Genomic DNA, 22,029 nt, shown 5'->3' on the forward strand with positions numbered 1-22,029 from the left:
TGACCAGATTATTTTGTAATTTTTATTCACAGATCTACAGAGCTCCAGTTAGTAGTGAAAATTAAATTAAAAAATATATTTGACTTTTTTTATTTTCTATTTTGATGTTTTGCTTTGTTTTGTTTTTAATTACCACTTTTGTTAATTAATAATCACTTTTTTTGATAGAGTTCTTATACATACATTATTATTATCTTGTTTTGGTTTATAAACTGGATTTTTTTTACTTCTTGTTTTTTACCGAAAATGTAAAAAAATAAAACAGCATTACAAGTAAAAGTATTTATTTAGTAAAAATAAAATAAGGAATCACTAAAATATTCTACGTTATTTATGATTGTACAGAAGGAATTGTTATTTTTTCAAAAATGGATGTTCGTAACGGCATATGTGGCGATAGTGCGTTTGGATCTCCAAACACTGTTAATGGTAAATTCAAATCCTTTACCCCACATTCCTTATTCGTATACTCTCTAAGTAAATAGTTGGTTGAGAAGTCATGAAACACTCTAGTATCGTTGATCCTGACCATAACATTATCGACCCTCAAGAAAAATCGTAACAGAACAAAAAACGAACTGGGCATCACCCTCTGAAAATTAAAAATTAATATAAATTAACCATAAATATAACATAAATAAACCATAAATATAATTTAGCCGGTTTCCGAAACGTTATTCAAATCTCCAATCATCTAATCGGCTGTCAGATTTGATCAACTGTTAACCAGTGATGGATTTCTGAAACGCCAATTATTGTAAAATTACATGTAGAAAATCGATTATCTCACATACGATTTGGTATCCATACTGTCACAATCAGCTGTTATTCTTCAAAATTTCAATTATAATAACCAATAAATCTAAACTTGTATCTTTAGATTCTAAAGGTGCATTCTCTCTTATTGACTGTCACTTTTGTTTGGAGCAAGAATTGAACGAGAGCATTTTTAGTCTGGGCTGATTATCGGAGAATAGACCATTTTTGGGAAAAGTTATTTACCAGCAATTTTATTGCTGGAATCGAATTATAAGATCCTATATATATATATATATTGTTATATTTCTATTTGATATGAAAATTAAAATTTGATAATTATAGACAAATTCAATTTAATATAAAATATTTTCAATTTTCTCAACCACGGGCATATAAATTTAGAACAACCTGTATACAACAAATTGTTATATTTAATTTTAAGAAGTGATTAAATAAGACTCAAGTGAAATCGTTAATAGGTCATTATCGTTTGTTCGCGGAAGGATCGGTCATTAGCCGATGCTAAATACGACTAAGTGGAAATAGAGAATAGGTCATTAAAATTTGTATATAGTAGAAAGTAATTTTAGAATGGGAATTAACTATTTTCTTTGAAATCCATTAAGCATATTTAGAAAGTTTAAAAATTGGTTTTGAGGAATACTGCGAATGAGAGTTGGTGGTGGAAGTTTGATTTGTGAATCTGGAAGGGATATTTAGAAAGTAGGGGAATGAATGACAAATAGAGATCAGAATGTTTTGAGCTGTCGAGAAGTGAAGTCGAGTAGTAGACGGTAGTGTACGGAGAGTGAGAAAGCCTGTGTAGTTCCGTGAGTGTGGAGTATCTATCGTGGAACGAGAGGTAGGCCAGGTTGAGAGTAAAAGAACCTCCTTGAGCCAAGAATTCCCGGTAGCTGATTGCAGTTTCGAAAAAGGTAGAACACAGCATCACGACAGAAGCAGGAAGCGAGAGCTATACGAGCTAGTTTCAGAGGACAACATTACTGGAAGCCAGGACGAGGTTTTGATTGCAGCCAAGGATAGCAGGAAACGGGTCTTGTGTGAAGACATTCTCAGTTCACCAGAAAAAGGTCAGTCTCATTTGTTTGGACATGAATGTATGGGTTTTTCGTAGTAAATACCACATTTAAAATTGAAGAAACATAATCAATAATATCAGAAAAGCTTCATCAAACTTAAATAGAATTGTTGCTAATAAATCATAATAGTTAAATGTTAATAAAAACTTTCAATTGGAAATCAAAAGGAAATAAGATTTCCATGTGTAAATGTTATGTTTAAGAATAATAAGATATAGCAAATATTAAGCAGTGATTGCCATTTAAATAAAATAAACAATATTTTGATTACACTTGTAACCCATATGTGTTATTATTTTACTCTTTTCTTTCCTATCCCGATTAGGAACCATTAAGAAATACTTAGAAGCCACGTATGTAAGTTTAACTTTATAAAAAGCCCTGAGATTGAAAACATATTGATATGTGATCTGGTAAATTAATTAGATTATTATTAAAGCATTGATTAAATTAAATGACATATAAAATTATTATCTCATATCAATAATCAAGATCACAACAACTGGCGCCCAACGTGGGGCATTGTAAAGTATTTCTAGTGGCAAATTTGAAGGATAGAAAGAGTAAAGCCGGTATTTGAAAATTTATATGCCTGTGGTAAAAAGTGAGATACTTACATTTGATAACATAAAATTTTAGATCTCTTTAGGTACAAATTTTACATAACTGATTTAATATTCTATTTTTACGATATTTATATTTGATATATTTATTGACAATTTATAATATTTGGGTGAGAAAAAGTCGTCTTGGTAACATACTAGTAAAATTTCATATTTGGCGGGGACAGTACTTCTTGAAAACAAATGTCTGTGACAAGAAGCCAAAGCAAAGACAACAAAAAACAAAAAGAACATTCAGACCAAGAAGATATTTTAGACACGACAATCATGGCATCAGAACAGCAAGAATTATCAGGAATAGATAAATTATTACAAATGATGCAACTCCAGTCACAAAGAATAGAACAAAAAATGGATAAAAATCAGGAAGAAACATCAAAGAAAATGGATAAAGTGGATCAAAAAATGGATGAAACACAGAAAAAAATGGATGACAATCAACAGGAAACAAAACAAGCCATAGAAGAAAACAACAGAAATATAGAGAGTATTAAGAAGGAAATGGTTAAAAAAATAGAAGAGATTGCAGAAAAGAGCGAGAAACAGGAGTTAGAGATTAAAGAAATCAAAATCAAAATAAAGGAGGTAACGAATTGCCAGAAAAAGGAAATAGAAAATTTGGAAAACAAGTTTAAAAACGCTATTCAAGCAGACAGAGAAGAAGTGGAAAGAAAGATTGCGGAAATCAATACTCAACAAAATGTCGGAGAAAGAAGAGAAATGGTTATACATAGCACAGATGACGTGAAGATAAGGTTTGGCGGGGATGTAAGAAGATTACACCCAGTGCCGTTCATAAATAGCCTGAAAAAGAAAATACAACACATGGGAAATTTCGAAACAGCAAAAGAAACTATCAGAAACCATCTAAAATATGAAGCAAGCCTATGGTTCGATTGCAAAGAAGAAGAATTTGACAGTTGGCAACAATTTGAACAAAAATTTTTGAATTATTTCTGGGGAAAAGTCCAACAATTGGAAATTAACAAGGAATTACAAAATGGGAAATACAATGATAGGATGGGTATATCAGAAAGGACATATGCATTACAAATTTACTATAACGCAAAACATTTACAATATAATTACTCATCGGAACAATTAGTCGAACTGATTGCAAGACATTTCGAGGAAACGCTGGAAGACCATATCACATTGCAAAATTACAAAGACATAGATAGTTTATGCCAATTCCTACAAATAAGAGAATCACGTTTAAGAGAAAGAAAATCAAGAAGGTCGCGAGAAGATTACAGGATCCGAGAAACACAGGATTACAGAGATAGAAATCAAAATAGGAGGGACTATACAAGACGAGAATTTAATCCCAGAAGGGAAAACGAAAATAGAGACAACGGAAGAGGAAATTATGAACAAAGAAATAGGCAATGGAATGAGGACAGAAATCGAGAATACCAGAATAGAAACACCACACTCGCAAATCAAGAAAACAGAAATAATGGTAGACAAAATGAACAGGGATATCGAGAAAACCGAAACAGATACGACAGACCAAGAGAAAATAGAAGAGAAGTAAATAATACCCAGACAGATGAATATGACGGAGAGAGACATTATAACGAAAATATAAACTACGATGAGCAACCGGCGTTTTTTCACGACGGCGCTCACTAAAAACCAAAAATCAAACAGGAATCTTTTGTAACCCCAAGGAGTTTATTAAATTGGCAAGAAACAACGAAAAGAAAAATGGAGTTAATTTAAAATTTGTGGATGGATTTATCAACGAGAAACCAATTAAAATTATGATAGACACTGGATCTGAAATAACATTGGTCAACAGAAAACTAATAGAAGAAGTTAACTTAACAAATTTAATTTACAAAATACCTAGGGTAAATTTAGTGGGCGCAAACAAACGGACATTGGCAACTATAAATGAAGGCATACGAGTAATGGTACGACTGGGTAAGAAGATGTATGCACTACAATGTGTAATAATGCCAAACATGTCACATGACATGATAGTAGGAGTTGACGAATTGGCAGAAAAACATGTAGTGATAGATTTTAAAAATAATACGATGAATCTAACAGAAGAAAAAGAAGAAGAACAGAACAAGGAACAGGAGAAACAAAATACGGACGAATCAGGTAAAGAACAAACAGTGGAAATGAATTTGGCAACGAAGCAAGGACAAAGAAGAAAAGGGAGAAAAAGTCTGAAAAAGACAAAAGAAAATGAAACCTGTGGCTCCTCAAAAGAAGAGTTGAGCCCAGAAGAAGAAAAATTGAGAGTATCAAAAGCAAAAGAAAACTGGGATTCCTCAAAAGAAGAGATGAGCTCAGGAGAAGAAGAAATAAAGCTAACAAATGAAAGCGAAAAAGATATAATCGAAACAGTGGCATTTGAAGAGGAGGCATATGAAAACGAGGATGCAGAATACACGGTAAAAGTATGTGAAAAATCTGAGGAAAAAGACAGAAGATTGATATGGGAAAAAGGGAAAGACAACATAATAGCCGACACTCTAACACAGGATGAGGACACTGAAAATAAGGAAACAATTACTCTACAGGTGGGACTAATTAGAGTAATACAAGAAGAAGGGGTATAAGACGTAGATTAAAGTAAGGAAATATACAGGGAGTTGGTTTTGCCTCGAGAAAATTTATTTAAAAATGCAGATAAATTTTATCGAATACAAGGCGGGGATTTGTTATATTTCTATTTGATATGAAAATTAAAATTTGATAATTATAGACAAATTCAATTTAATATAAAATATTTTCAATTTTCTCAACCACGGGCATATAAATTTAGAACAACCTGTATACAACAAATTGTTATATTTAATTTTAAGAAGTGATTAAATAAGACTCAAGTGAAATCGTTAATAGGTCATTATCGTTTGTTCGCGGAAGGATCGGTCATTAGCCGATGCTAAATACGACTAAGTGGAAATAGAGAATAGGTCATTAAAATTTGTATATAGTAGAAAGTAATTTTAGAATGGGAATTAACTATTTTCTTTGAAATCCATTAAGCATATTTAGAAAGTTTAAAAATTGGTTTTGAGGAATACTGCGAATGAGAGTTGGTGGTGGAAGTTTGATTTGTGAATCTGGAAGGGATATTTAGAAAGTAGGGGAATGAATGACAAATAGAGATCAGAATGTTTTGAGCTGTCGAGAAGTGAAGTCGAGTAGTAGACGGTAGTGTACGGAGAGTGAGAAAGCCTGTGTAGTTCCGTGAGTGTGGAGTATCTATCGTGGAACGAGAGGTAGGCCAGGTTGAGAGTAAAAGAACCTCCTTGAGCCAAGAATTCCCGGTAGCTGATTGCAGTTTCGAAAAAGGTAGAACACAGCATCACGACAGAAGCAGGAAGCGAGAGCTATACGAGCTAGTTTCAGAGGACAACATTACTGGAAGCCAGGACGAGGTTTTGATTGCAGCCAAGGATAGCAGGAAACGGGTCTTGTGTGAAGACATTCTCAGTTCACCAGAAAAAGGTCAGTCTCATTTGTTTGGACATGAATGTATGGGTTTTTCGTAGTAAATACCACATTTAAAATTGAAGAAACATAATCAATAATATCAGAAAAGCTTCATCAAACTTAAATAGAATTGTTGCTAATAAATCATAATAGTTAAATGTTAATAAAAACTTTCAATTGGAAATCAAAAGGAAATAAGATTTCCATGTGTAAATGTTATGTTTAAGAATAATAAGATATAGCAAATATTAAGCAGTGATTGCCATTTAAATAAAATAAACAATATTTTGATTACACTTGTAACCCATATGTGTTATTATTTTACTCTTTTCTTTCCTATCCCGATTAGGAACCATTAAGAAATACTTAGAAGCCACGTATGTAAGTAATTAACTTTATAAAAAGCCCTGAGATTGAAAACATATTGATATGTGATCTGGTAAATTAATTAGATTATTATTAAAGCATTGATTAAATTAAATGACATATAAAATTATTATCTCATATCAATAATCAAGATCACAACAATATATTTTTTTTTCTTTATTAACCGCATCAACTACTCAGAGTTATTAGCGGGAGAACATAATATACAGTTAATTACATTTGAACATACAATCAGGATGTGTACAATTAATATTACAATAAGTGGGTAGGTTTGGAGTACAATATTTTTTTTTCAACTAATAACTAAAGTATGTAACTTGTCCGTATCTTAATACTAGACATATAATATAAAAAAATAAACTTCTTCACAGTTTGTTGAAAAGGCCAATATCCTTTAGATAATTGAAAAGGTTTTTCGGATTACAATTATCTCCTAAAACATCTTTTATATTTATAGGTATTGAATGTTTATTTCTTTCATTAATAAATTTAGGACAATCTACCAAAATATGTGGTATGGATATATTATAGTCACAATGATCACATATAGGGTGATTTGATTTAGATATAATATGACCATGAGTTAGTCTGCTGTGTCCTATACGCAAACGAGTTATTTTAGCAAACAATCGGCGATCGATGTTTATCTCACACCATGAATGTGTTGTACGTTTAATAGTCTGTAGAAATGATTTTGATTGTTGCCATTTATTTCCCCATTCACTTAGCACTTTCTGTTTCACGAACGTTTTAAAATCGGTCACTGACACTTTATTCACTGTTATTGAAGATGCACTGTGTATTGCTTCACCGGCATAATGATCCACTTTTTCGTTGCCTTCCAAACCAGTATGTGATGGAACCCAAAAGAAGTGAATTTGCTGTTTTGCTTGATTGATAAGGTGTAATTGATGTTGTATTAGCTGAACAATAGGATTACTGGTATAGAGCTGTTTTATTGAATGTAATGCACTAAGAGAATCAGTAATTATCAGAGTTTTTGAAATGTTAAGGTTGTTTACATGAATTAATGCTTGTAGAATCGAAAACAATTCTCCAGACAGAACACTGCTAGTAGATGATAGTTTAAATTGCAATATGGAATTTGGAGTGACAATTGCTGATCCTACACCATCACTGGTTTTGGATGCATCTGTATAGATGTGATAATAATCGGAAAAACATGAAAGTTTGTTAAGTGACTCTTGGTTTATTATTTTGTGAGTAGTTTCGAACTTATTATATTTGGTGAGAGTTAGATCACATTGTAAAGGGGGTAATGTCCATGATGGAAATTCAACCGTGGTGGTTGACTTATCAAAGAATTTTGGAAACTGAACACTATACGAGGATAGATACCTTCGAATTCTCTCATAGAATGGTGGGTCTGTTCGGGTTTGTTTAATATAAATATCTTTAAAACGGTCACCAATTGTATTATGAAGAGAGGGATGTGATTTTATTGATTGAATGCTTGATGCATAAGCTAACGATAGATATATTCTCCTAAATTGTAAAGGTGGTTCACCAGTTAAACATTGTAAACTTTCAACAGGGCTAGTACGAAAAGCTCCAGTGGCTATTCTTAATGCTGTATTCTGTATAGTTTCAAGCTGAGCAAGTAATGTTTTCTTGGCAGAAGCGTAAACTATTGAACCATAATCAATCTTTGATCGTATAAATGATTTGTAAATGTGAATAAGGCTTTTAAAATCTGACCCCCAATTGTTGTTACACAGAGTTCGCAATAAATTCAGACCAGTTTGACAAGTTTTCTTGATGTACATAATGTGCATTTTCCAAGAGAGCTTTTTATCGAAAAACATTCCTAAAAATTTTATATGGTCAACATATTCTAAGCTGTTTCCATATATTTGCAAATCTGGCTTTGTAGAATGTCGATTCTTTGAAAACAATATACATTTTGTTTTCGTCGTAGAAAATTGTACTCCTACTTGTTTTGACCAATTCTCAAGGTGGTTTAATGTACATTGTAGATTTTTTTGTATCGAGCGAATGTTTTTTCCTTTTGTATATAATACTAAGTCGTCAGCATATAATCTTGCTTTAACAAGTTTTGGTAGATTATCTAATATTTTGTTTATGGAAATCAAAAAAAGTGTTGAACTGATGACAGATCCTTGCGGAGTACCATTTTCTTGATTCTTTATACTGGATGTAATACCATTTACGCGTACTTTAAATTTCCTATTATCTAAAAAGTTACGAATAAAATAAAGTATGTTACCTTTCACTCCCCAGTGACTTAATGTGTTTAAAATATCATACCTCCAAGCCATATCGAAAGCTTTATTTATGCCAACAAATACAGCAAGACATTCCTGTTTAATAGCAAAACTTTCATGTATTTCTGACTCTAAATCTATTAAATTATCCAAAGTTGACCTGTTTCTTCGAAATCCGCTTTGCTCATTAATTATTAAATTATTTTTGTCTAGAAACCACAACAACCTTTTATTTACCATTTTTTCTAATATTTTGCAGATTGTGTTGGTGAGGGAAATTGGTCGATATGATTCAGGGTCAGTTCGTGTTTTGTTTGCTTTCAATAAAGGTATTACTATCGCCTCTGCCCATTTCGATGGAAATTCATGGCTATTCCAAATTTTGTTGTAGAAATCAAGGAGGTATAGTTTTGCGTTGTCTGGCAGATTTTGAAGAAAACTTACAGGAATTTCATCTGGTCCTGGTGCAGACTTTTTGGTAGTACGTAAGGAATGATTTAGTTCTTCTATTGTAAATGGTTTGTTAAGGGAGTTATCTTCCATGTCAATAAAATCAATTAATTTCTGTTCTCTATGTATCTTAATGTTTAAAAAGTCTTTGGAGTAATTGTTGTTGCTACTGTTTATTTCAAATTGCTTAGCAAAAAGCTCTGCAATTTCAACGTCAGATGATAATATGTGCTTGTTTTCATACAAGAATGGGATTTTTTTATAACTATTGCATCCAGATACTTTTCTGACCTTTTCCCATACAGTACCTATAGGCATAGAATTATTAATACTAGACAGAAATTCCTGCCAAGATTTTTTTCTACTTAATTTTGTAACATATCTAAATTGGGCTCGTAATTTTTTATACTCGATGGTGTTTTCTGAAGTTTTGCAACGCTTCATTTTGTTAAAAGAATTTTTATATTGTTTAATAGCTTGGCTACAATCTGCATTCCACCATGGAAGAGAAGTTCTTTTCAAAATTTTTGTTTTGCCTACGTGGATGTTAGCAGCAGTATATAATAATGATGTGAATGAATTTAATATTTCATCGATAGATTGATCTTTTGTAGTTTCTTCTAATGTTTGGTAATTTCGTTGGATATATGTTTTAAATGAATACCAATCTGCTTTCTTCAAGTTCCATTTTGGAGTCGGAGAGGTATTGCTCTTGTTGTCATTAATTGTCATAGAAATTTTAATAGGATAATGGTCGCTACCATATAAATATGGTATTACATCCCATGAAAGCTTTGGTGATAATACAGGATCGCAAATTGATAAATCAATAGCTGAGGAGGAACCCATGTGAATATTATATCGGGTTGGTTGCCCGTCGTTTAGGAGGTTCAAGTTTTTAGAAATTATCAAGTTTTCCAAGGTTTTCCCTTTAGAGTTTGTTCCGAGAGATCCCCATATTGGATTGTGGCTATTGAAATCACCTACAATTATTCTCGGAGTTGGAATTTGATCCAATAAATCTGTAAGATCTGTTTCTGTTATTGATTGGTTTGGGGGAATATATATATTGCAAATACATATCTTTTGGGGAAATAGAACTGTTGCCGCTACTACTTCTAGACCACTCTTAATTTCTAAAAATTTTGATTCGTAATTTTGGTGTACATACATAGCGACTCCTCCACTAGCTATATTTGCATCCCTCCGATTTTTATAGTAACATTTATAATTTTTCATTTGGTAAGTATGCTGTCCTTTAAAATTCGTCTCCTGTATACATATAATGGATGGTATGATTTCTGAACATAAGTGTTTAAACATTTCAAAGTGAGTGTAAAACCCGTTTATATTCCACTGTAGTATGCAATCCATTTTTATTATTATTATATATTTTTATTCTTGTGAAGACTCTATAGAACTATCAGAGTCCTCTAGAAATTGTTTTATGGCAGCTGGACTCAAGTTGAGTTGTTTCATTATTCTTTTTCGTATTCTAGTACTCCTGCTTTTTATGACTCGATCGGTATAATATGGATGCATTTTTGACAATGTTTTCAAGAAGTCGTCAATATCTTCGGTGTATGTTTTCACTAGACTGACAAGGTCTTTATTCTCATATGCGTTTTCGAAAAAATCTACCATCTGCTCAAAGTCCAATTTTAGTGTTTCTTCCTTAAATACAATTTTTGCTGGCTCTAGTAATTGTTCTAATTCGTTATAAGTTTTTGGTTTCTTGGTGGGATTTGTGTTCAAAACGGTGAAAGGCTGTGCGAATACTTCAGCGGGGGGTGTGTTTGCATCTGAGAAGTTTCGTTTAGCACTTGTGCTATCGGTTTCCATTGGTTTTTGGGGTATGTTCTCGTTTTTTTCTTTATTCGAGTCATTTTTGTTAAGCTTTTCAGTTAATTTTGTCGTTTCTTTTGATAAAATAGGCATTGGAGTTTCAGAAGTTAATGGGCTATTCTGATGTAAGGTCGTATTGGGAGGAATTAGGTTTGATGATGAAATAGTCATTGTATTAGGTGTTTCAGAAGTTGATGGGCTATTCTGATGTAAGGTCGTATTGGGAGGATTTAGGCAGTTATTAGCGAAATGCCCCTTTAGATTACAAGAAGTGCATTCTTGACTTTCATGTGATAAAAAAATACGATAATTTGTATTATCATGTGTCACAAGTATTGAATCAGGAACGACGGTGCAGGGTGGAGATATATACACTTGACGACGAAAACTTAGGATATGTTTGTATGCAGGATTAGAGGTACCTATTCGTAAAAAAACTAATAGATGAAGTTAGTGTATAGCCAAATTGTTTTAATTGATGTTCGAGGAATTCGTGTGGGATAGACGGGCAGACATGTGATAGTAGTAGACGTTGACTGGGTATTATTAAAGGACGAGTTTGAACTTCTTCTCCATTTACTGTGATTATTCCTCGATGTTGTTTCATGAATTCATCTACGATAGTTTTGCTGGATAAATACATGCAGATTCGGTTGCCGGATATTCTTGAACAGAATAAGATGTTCTTTGGATTGACATTTTTTCCAATGGCTAAGAGGTATTCTTCTATTTTAATACCATTTAAGGAATTAAAAACAAGAGCTTGTTCTTTCAAAGGGAAAGCGGTAGGTTGTTGTTGCGTAAGAGCAGTTGAATAGCTATAGGGTTTGTTGGTGTTATCGTTGTTGGTTGAAGTCATCATTATTTTTTATAATATTGTTGATTCGAAAAATTTTTCATTTGCAAAATTTTAAAGCCGGACCTGCTTTTATGCAGGTTCGACTAATTAGGTGGTCTTGATAATAATTAGCAAGGTTAGATACACACACTTTGTTTACTTATTATTTTGATAAATTGAATTACAAAATAACATTAAGGAAAAAGGTTTTTGTATCCTTACTTTTTCAGCATGTGATGTATCACTTCTCACTAACACAATTGTTAACTTTAGTTTATTAAATTTGGTTTTATTTTCAAAGTATTCAAACTTTAAACGGAGCTGAATAAAACATGTGTTTATTAGACTATTGCCAGGGTTGGCCTCCATCCTATATATTAATAATATAGGTATGCAAAGTCCTCAGATAGTGTGCTACTTTTTTTATAAACAAAATGGCGCCCGAAAATCGTGTTTTTTTCAATTATTGCTCTATAACTCCGAAGATTTTAACTTTACAACAAAAACACTCAAATAAAAATTTACCGTGATTAAATTCTGCATAGAGATGTGTTTTTCCCGATCTGCTCCGACGAAAATTTTCCTCGGAAAATGCGGGTTTTCCCAACAAAATCTTTAATTTTCAAAGAAAGTTTTAGATAAGTAATTATTTACCAATAATTAAATAATTTGGTGACTTAAAAGCCTTCTTGGTTTAGATTATAGTTACAGAAGCTGGTGAAAATTAAACGAATATTTTAGCAACAATTCAATTGTTAATTAATAATTTACGGTCGCAATAATAACCAAAATAATTATGATACACTGATCAAACTTTGAAATCTTATAAAGATGAGATGCCTATTTAACATTTTGTCGATAAAATATAAATTTTTTATTTTTTTGCATAATCTTTAAATGTTTAAAAAAAATAGTTATAAACAAATTAACGTTTCTCAGAAAGTTTTTATTATATTATAATTTTAAAAAATAGCTAAAATGCGCATTTCAAATATCTTGAAAATGGATGCTTTAAAACTTTTTTCCAACCATTTGCAAAAAAGTTATGAAACAGCAAAGTAAACATACGATTACTACGGTGTTAATAATTTTTTTAAATTCTTTCAAAGCGTAGAAGTGAGTTTAAAGTACAAGCTAATTATTTATAAAAAAATATCGATTATTAGTTTAATAGCTATATTTTAATTAAAGATTATAAATATATTTTTTTGTAATTTGCACGCGCGAAAGTAGAATAATACAGTACCGTAGCTACCCGCCCACATACACAACTCGCGCGAGTTTAAGCGTGTCAGTCGCTTCGAGTGAACATTTTATCTCCGGCTCTGTATCAAGCCTACTTTCGCGCTAAAAATTACAAAAAAAGTATTTTTAATCTTTGATTAAAATATAACCATTGCACTAATTTTTGACATTCTTTGTGAGTAATTAGATTGTACCATAGACTCACTTTTAAGCTTTGAAACAATTAAAACAAATTATAAACAATGGAGAAATCGTATATTTATTTTGCTGTTTCGTAACTTTTTTGCAAATGGTTGGAAAATTTTTTTAAAGCATTCATTTTCAAGACCTATGAAATACGCATTTTAAGTATTTTTTAAAAATTAGAATATAATAAACAGTTTCTAAGAAATGTTAATTTGTTTATAACAATTTTTTTTAAACATTTAAAGATTATGCAAAAAAATGAAAAATTTATATTTTGTCGACAAAATATTAAATGGGCATCACACCCTTATAATCTTTCTAAGTTTGATCAATGTCTTATGATTATTTTGGTTGTTATTGCGACTGTAAATTGTTAATTAACAATTGAATTGTTGCTAAAATATTTGTTTCATTTTAACCGGCTTCTGAATTTATAATCTATACCAAGAAAGCTTTTATTTCACCAAGCTATATAATTATTGATAAATAATTACTAGCCCAAAAAATTTATTTGAAAATTCGAGATTTTGTTGGGAAAACCGACATTTTCCGAGGAAAATTTTCGTCAGAGCAAATCGGGAAAAACATGTCTCTATGTAGAATTAAATTGGGGTGAATTTTTATTTGAGTGCTTTTGGTGTAAAGTTAAAATCTTCGGAGTTATAGAACAATAATTGAAAAAAATACGATTTGTCGGCGCCATCTTGTTTATAAAAATAGTAGCACACTATCTGTGGACTTTGCATACCTATATTAATAATATATAGGATCTTATAATTCGATTAAAGCAATAAAATTGCTGGTAAATAACCTTTCTTTGTACTTTACTAATTAGACCAGCGTATTATAACTATTTTTTTTTCAAAATTTAAAGAGTATGCAAAAAAAAAAGAAAAATTTATATTTTGTGGATAAAATATTAAATAAGCATCTCATCTTTATAATCTTTATAAGTTTGATCAATGTATCATGATTATTTTGGTTATTATTGCGATCGTAAATTGTTAATTAACAATTGAATTGTTGCTAAAATATTCGTTTAATTTTCATCGGCTTCTGGAATTATAATCTATACTAAGAAAGCTTTGATGTCACTAAGTTATTTAATCATTGATTAATAATTACTTACCTAAAACTTTATTTGAAAATTATAGTTTTTGTTAGGAAAACCCGCATTTTCCGAGGAAAATCTTCGTCGGAGCAAATCGTGAAAAACATATCTCTATGCAGAATTTAATTGCGGTGAATTTTTATTTGGGTGTTTTTGTTGTAAAGTTAAAATCTTCGGAGTTATAGAGCAATAATTGAAAAAAATACGATTTGTCGGCGCCATTTTGTTTATAAAAAAAGTAGCACACTATCTGCGGACTTTGCATACCTATATTATTAATATATAGGATCTTATAATTCGATTCCAGCAATAAAATTGCTGGTAAATAACTTTTCCATGAATTTTGCTAATTAGCCCAGAGTATTTAAAAATGAGGCTAGATAATTTCAAAAATAATAAAACGCATGAAATGTATGTGAGGAGAGTTGGAGATATAAAATAGTTTATTTATGATCTATAATATTTTATACTCGCATTTTTATTTTTTGCCTATGTATTTACTTTTTGTATATATTTTTAATTTATTTAACGGCTGTTCTGTTGTCTTAAAAGTTGGCTGCTATAATTTCTCACACGTTTTCCCTCTTATTTACATCCCTATAATCATTATGTTCTGGGTTTTAAAGCTCTGGCCTCTCAAAAATTAGCTCTATGAGTAAAGCATCGTTGTTATATTATATTGTAGCGGAAGAGAAATCTTGGCCGATCCCCGTATAACAGTAAACACCTCGAAAATGACGTAATCGGATGTGCTAGGCCTCGCCGGAGAATTCTGGAAGGTACGTCACGTAGGCGGAACAAGCCGATAGCTCGAGATGGGAGTCGACTGTTCCAGAATAACAACTGGGTATAAATACGGGCATATTTTGTAAATAAGTTTAGTGTATAAGATAAATTCGTCTGTAACTTATATAAATAAAGTCGTATATAAATTACGAACCGCTAGTTTTATTGTAATTAGAAGTAATTACACTAATCACGCTACAGTTGGTGTCGGTGTTCGGTAAACTTAGTGCGATATAAATAAGTGAATTACAGAGAGACTTTAAAAGACTTTTGAACTTTATTCGTCGGGAATAACCGGAGTGCGTTAATTGTTCGGTATTCGGAAAGACTTTAAAAGACTTTTGGACTTTATTCGTCGGGAATAGTTAAAGTGCGTTGATTGTTCGGTATTCGGAAAGACTTTTAAAAGACATTTTGGAAAGTACGTGTGTGCCGACCAAAGATGTTGCTACGAGAACTTACAGTAAAACAGCTCCGTGAACAGCTAGAGGAACGGGATCTGGACAGCAGTGGGCTCAAGATAGTCCTACAAGCACGACTCGAGGAAGTCCTAACGAAGAACGGAGATGATCCAGAGACGTTCCACTTCCAGTCAGCAGAACAAGCAATCTTATCGAAATTAAAAACTGTTTCTGAAACGATTGATGATACTTCTAAGATAAGCAACGAGAAATTTGAAAGTGTTTCTCAAAAGATCGATGAATCTTCTAGACAGAACAACGAGAAATTTGAAAGTGTTTCTCAAAAGATCGATGAAACTTCTAGACAGAACAACGAGAAATTTGAAAGTGTTTCTCAAAAGATCGATGAAACTTCTAGAAAAAGCGATGAGAAATTTGAAAGTGTTTCTCAAGTAATAAAAGACGTTTGTAGACAGACCGACGAGAAATTTGAAGAAGTTTCCAGAACATTCGATAAGATACAGAAAAGTGTAGACGACAATAAAGAAATGCTAGAAGAGAAGATCAAACAACTAGAGAGCATGATAACTGATACAAAAGTACAACCATCAGTTAATGCAGTAGCTTTAGATCTTGTAGTGAAGGATGAAACACCGAGAGACGAAACATCGCATCATATGAGATTTAAATTACCACCATTCGATGGGAAATCCTCTTGGTCCATATACCTTAGACAATTCGAAGCTATTGCGACCGCCAACCATTGGACCGAACAAGAAAAGGCTGTTTCCTTGACTGCTGCTTTGCGAGGTGATGCTGCAGATATATTAAGATCAATTCCTAAGGGTCAAGAAAATTGTTACCAGACCTTGTTCACTCGTCTAGAAAAACGCTATGGAGATGCCCATCTACAACAAGTATACAAAGCACAACTGCGAAGTAGAAGTCAACGAGCAAGTGAGAATCTGCAAGAATTTGAAGCAGATGTGGCTCGTGTGGTGCGGTTGGCTTATCCAGAGGTGCCAGACAGCGTTTTAGAAGAAATTGCAGTAGATACCTTCGTCAATGGGCTGAAAGATAATGAACTACAGAAAGCTTTACGACTAGCAAGACCGAAAGTTTTAGATGAAGCACTTGCTATTGCCTTGGAACACGAAGCAGCTAGCCAAGCTTCACGAAACAATCGAGTAATAACCGTGGAAAAAGGCGATAAGAGAAAAGATGAACGTTTGGTGGAAATGGTACGGAGGGTGATTCGTGACACGATGCCGAAGAGACGCATGAAGAGGGCTGGAAGAGTTGGTTCAAATACAGATGCTTCCTCGATACGGCCATGCAGTGAAAGTTGTAATCACCGGCTTAAACTAGATGAACAGCTTTGCCCTGTGAGACGAACTACCGTCGTTAATGAGCAATGGCAGCCACAACAGTTACAAGAAGCCCAAGAAGACGATCCATGTATAAAAAGAGTATTGGATTGGATGCGTCGAGGTGAGAGACCTAGTTGGCAAAACATTAGTGCATGTAGTCCGGAAGTCAAGGCCTACTGGAGCCAATGGAATTGCCTGATACTAAAAGATGATCTTCTGTACAGAACCTTTGAGAACGATGATGGTACAGAATATAAGCTTCAGTTGATTGTACCTAAAAGTAAAGTGTCAGAAGTATTGCGTCAGTTGCATGACGGTACATCAGGTGGACACTTTGGTATTACGAAGACTCTGCAAAAGGTTCGAGAACGGTTCTATTGGGTGAACTGTAAAGATGATGTAAGAAGATGGTGCCAGAAATGTGAACTGTGTGCATCCGGTAATGGTCCAGTTGGTAAAAAGAGAGCACCCATGAGAGAGTACAATGTTGGAAGTCCTATGGAAAGAGTAGCAATCGACATTGCAGGTCCATTTCCAGAAACCGATGCTGGAAATAAATACATTCTGGTAGCCATGGACTATTTTACGAAATGGACCGAGGCCTATGCATTACCGAATCAAGAAGCTGCTACCGTTGCAGAGGTACTTGTTAAAGAATTCTTTAGCCGATTTGGTGTTCCCTTGGAGATCCACTCCGACCAAGGGCGAAACTTTGAGTCAGCTCTTTTCCAAAACGTTTGTAAATTGATTGGTGCCAATAAGACCAGAACAACACCCCTGCATCCTCAATCAGATGGGATGGTCGAGAGGATGAACCGAACGATGGGTAAACACTTGTCCAAAGTTGTATCTGAACATCAGCGAGATTGGGACCAACACATTCATTTATTCCTGATGGCCTACCGCTCGGCCGTAAATGAAACTACAGGTCAAACACCAACCTGCCTGATGTTGGGTCGTGAAGTTCGGTTGCCCTGCGACCTAGAGTTTGGCTGCGGACCTTCCGAGGAACATGTTGCAGGCGAAGACTACGTTGACCGCCTGAAATTACGAATGAACAACATTCATGAACTTGCCCGACAACACATCCAGATAGCCAGTGACAGAATGAAAGATCAATATGATTCTCGATGCAAGAATGAAAGCTTCGAAGTAGGTGATCTTGTCTGGCTTTATAATCCGCAACGTCGTCGAGGCTTATGTCCTAAACTGCAAAGACAATGGGAAGGTCCATATGAAGTTAAGAAGAAAATAAATGACGTAATATATAGAATTAAGAAGTTGTCAAACGGTAAACCAAAAGTTATTCACATAAATCGTCTTGCACCATATGCTGGCTCAAATGAAACAGAAGAAGCACGAGTCCTCCAACAGGAGATGAAAGATGTCGCACAGCCAAGTTTTAATCAATTTATGTCAAATTACGCAGCGAGAAAGAGTGCTAGATTCGGCGTGACCACAGAAGTTCAGCAAGATCTGTTTGGTGTTCCAGAAAACGTCTCTCTGGCCCACTGTGTTGCCCAAGACCTCGAGATGACTAAAGGAATATCGTCCGTATTCAATAGAAAGTTCGGCCGCCTGGACGAGTTAAGAAATCAGCAGCCTAAAATTGGAAGAGTACTGCGATTGGAAGATGGTCCTCGATCTTTGCTGTATATTGGTGACCAGAAAGTCTTATACGGACACGCCAAGCTACGAGAACATATGGCGTGCTCTAACTAATTTGAAGAAAATCGTGTGTAATTATGACATCAAAAATTTGGCTTTACCAAAAATAGGCCATGCAGTAGAAAATCTGGATTGGAAGATTGTGAGAAGCATGCTTGAAGTGGTCTTCAGAGGAACTGGTGTACAAATCACTGTGTGTTGCATGAACCCGAAGATGTCGTACCCTTCAAAGACAGTAGACTGTTATTTCTTCTTGAAGGGTGTATGCAGAGCTGGAGAGTCGTGTAGATTCCGCCATCCTGGGCCTTCATTTAGAGTTGCTGATCGAGACGCTCAGATCTTAAGAGGGGAGCAGTGTAGCGGAAGAGAAATCTTGGCCGATCCCCGTATAACAGTAAACACCTCGAAAATGACGTAATCGGATGTGCTAGGCCTCGCCGGAGAATTCTGGAAGGTACGTCACGTAGGCGGAACAAGCCGATAGCTCGAGATGGGAGTCGACTGTTCCAGAATAACAACTGGGTATAAATACGGGCATATTTTGTAAATAAGTTGAGTGTATAAGATAAATTCGTCTGTAACTTATATAAATAAAGTCGTATATAAATTACGAACCGCTAGTTTTATTGTAATTAGAAGTAATTACACTAATCACGCTACAATATTTTTAAAATAAAAAAATATGAATTATAAAATCAAATGTAAAAGACTGTCCAAGATATCCATGTTCTGCAAGTTAAATAAATATTTTAAATTATTTTTTCCATCAAAAAGTGTTATTTTTATCGAATAATGTGATTTATCTTATTTAAAGATCTGTTATTTGACAATTTTTTCTCGGTATTTGTTAATTCCAGTAATTAAAAAACTAAAAAAAACTTTTAACAGCTAGCTAATCGACGAATAATCTCAGATTAGCTGACAGTCCATTTTGACCGACGTTTGACAAGCGCAACTGTTTGTAGTCGGTTCGCTAAACTCAGACACAACTGGCTAGTGATTTTAGTAAGTAATTTTGCCAATTTGGTAAAATTGGCAAAAAAAATAATTACTAAATAGTTAATAATTACTAAATAGTTAGTAATTTTGCCAATTCTTGCCAAATTGGCAAAAAACAAAAAAATTACATACTAAAATCACTACCCAGTTGTGTCTGAGTTTAGCGAACCGACTATAATCGGCCTTTGGGATACTCAAAACACTTATGATCGGCTGTTAACTAACGATTAATCGTTTGTCAGGTGATCGACTTGTTAAAACTAGTTTTATTGACGTTTCTGACGTATTTAATCTATTGTTAACCGTCGATCACATAATTTTTGAGATGATCATCCTTTCGGAAACCGGGCGTTAGTTTTCTATGTCTCTGGCTCTCTCAAAATTAAATCAAAATATTAAAATAGTATACTAACGATTTTAATTGTGCATGAAGAAATTCCATTATCATGTAATTCATCTTCATACAACATTAATTCTTGATAAAACAAAATTTTCTCTTTTTCTTTTAATTTCTCGATATTAATTCGTTCTTCTGTTTCTTCTAATGATGATTCCCCGGACATATACCCCCTATAATCTGAGCTAAACGTCCAGTCAAAAGGTTTGATTTTTTCTTCTAAATTTTCTGGCGCCCTAAAAATAATTATTAAAAAAACGTGATTCAAGTGTTAACAGTCTACATCAGCGCGTTATCTATATTAATTCGAGAAATAGTAGCCGCACCGTTTTTCGAAAGTTGCGAACCTTTGGAAACAGTGCATCGGTAATACGTGACACTATCAAAGACGAAGGCACAATATTGTAATATAATAATATGCTCATAGGCGGGCTAAATGTTGCCAAAGCAGTCAGATTTCAGTTTCTTGTTATAGATAACCGATTTTAGTAGTTCCAATGTGAGACAAAATCTAGGCATGGAATAAAAAAGTTTATTTGGAGAAAGTGTATTTTTTTGTTCTTATTAATGGCGGTACAGACTCGTTTTTGTAATATTTTACTTAATTATAAAGTATTTCCACATACTAACATATTTCTCAAAATAGGTTCTGTACCGCCATTCTTTAGTATATTACGCATATGTTTGCCAAATAACAAAATATTCAAAATTAAAGCTGCAATCTTGGAACGCGTTTTCCGTCTTGATGGCGCGCTGATGTAGCCTTTTAATATTAACGACGAGCCTATAAGAACTCTTCAGGTTATGTCGTTAAATAGTCAATAATCTCGAGAATGTGATGAAGATATTAAATAATTAATCGATAACAAAAACTAAGTATTCAATCTAATAGCACATAAAACAACATCAAAAGATGTTACTCTACATCCTACCAGATTGAAAACAATGGGAACCTTCTCTGGTAACACCTCCGAGGCTTCTACAATTTGCAAGCCATAACGGATGCTGAGACTAAGGAAGATGAGGGAATTTTACAATTTATAATTCACGTCCCATCTGCTCAGCGCGGTAAAGAGCCAACGAGAATGTTTCACTTCGTACTCCAACCGGAGTAAACATATAAAATCAAAAATGAAAATTGTTATTCATTTTTGAATCATCGATAACAGTTTGTCAGTGTTTACGACCAGCACCATGCCTGACAATGACAAACCAACGAAAGCAAACTTGTTGGGATGTGGTGTGTGGTGTGTGGTGTGTGTGTGTGTGTGTGTGTGTGTGTGTGTGTGTGTGTGTGTGTGTGTGTGTGTGTGTGTGTGTGTGTGTGTGTGTGTGTGTGTGTGTGTGTGTGTGTGTGTGTGTGTGTGTGTGTGTGTGTGTGTGTGTGTGTGTGTGTGTGTGTGTGTGTGTGTGTGTGTGTGTGTGTGTGTGTGTGTGTGTGTGTGTGTGTGTGTGTGTGTGTGTGTGTGTGTGTGTGTGTGTGTGTGTGTGTGTGTGTGTGTGTGTGTGTGTGTGTGTGTGTGTGTGTGTGTGTGTGTGTGTGTGTGTGTGTGTGTGTGTGTGTGTGTGTGTGTGTGTGTGTGTGTGTGTGTGTGTGTGTGTGTGTGTGTGTGTGTGTGTGTGTGTGTGTGTGTGTGTGTGTGTGTGTGTGTGTGTGTGTGTGTGTGTGTGTGTGTGTGTGTGTGTGTGTGTGTGTGTGTGTGTGTGTGTGTGTGTGTGTGTGTGTGTGTGTGTGTGTGTGTGTGTGTGTGTGTGTGTGTGTGTGTGTGTGTGTGTGTGTGTGTGTGTGTGTGTGTGTGTGTGTGTGTGTGTGTGTGTGTGTGTGTGTGTGTGTGTGTGTGTGTGTGTGTGTGTGTGTGTGTGTGTGTGTGTGTGTGTGTGTGTGTGTGTGTGTGTGTGTGTGTGTGTGTGTGTGTGTGTGTGTGTGTGTGTGTGTGTGTGTGTGTGTGTGTGTGTGTGTGTGTGTGTGTGTGTGTGTGTGTGTGTGTGTGTGTGTGTGTGTGTGTGTGTGTGTGTGTGTGTGTGTGTGTGTGTGTGTGTGTGTGTGTGTGTGTGTGTGTGTGTGTGTGTGTGTGTGTGTGTGTGTGTGTGTGTGTGTGTGTGTGTGTGTGTGTGTGTGTGTGTGTGTGTGTGTGTGTGTGTGTGTGTGTGTGTGTGTG

General features: G+C 34.2%; 1 protein-coding gene across 2 annotated transcripts in view; it reads right to left on the bottom strand.

The window, feature by feature from the left end:
- Window positions 1-267: 267 nt before the first annotated feature.
- Window positions 268-22,029, bottom strand: part of LOC114342274 (TIP41-like protein) — a 42,354-nt gene continuing 20,592 nt past the window's right edge. For both annotated transcript variants that reach the window (XM_028293067.2, XM_050654310.1), the window contains 2 exons: window positions 19,887-20,106; window positions 268-592 (listed from right to left, as the gene is read on the bottom strand). In XM_028293067.2, the coding sequence (XP_028148868.1) occupies window positions 332-592; window positions 19,887-20,106 (481 nt within the window). In that variant the 3' untranslated portion in view covers window positions 268-331. The remainder of the gene's footprint in view (window positions 593-19,886; window positions 20,107-22,029) is intronic.

Source organism: Diabrotica virgifera, chromosome 6, assembly GCF_917563875.1.
Source record: "Diabrotica virgifera virgifera chromosome 6, PGI_DIABVI_V3a".
NCBI classification, from domain to species: domain Eukaryota; kingdom Metazoa; phylum Arthropoda; class Insecta; order Coleoptera; family Chrysomelidae; genus Diabrotica; species Diabrotica virgifera.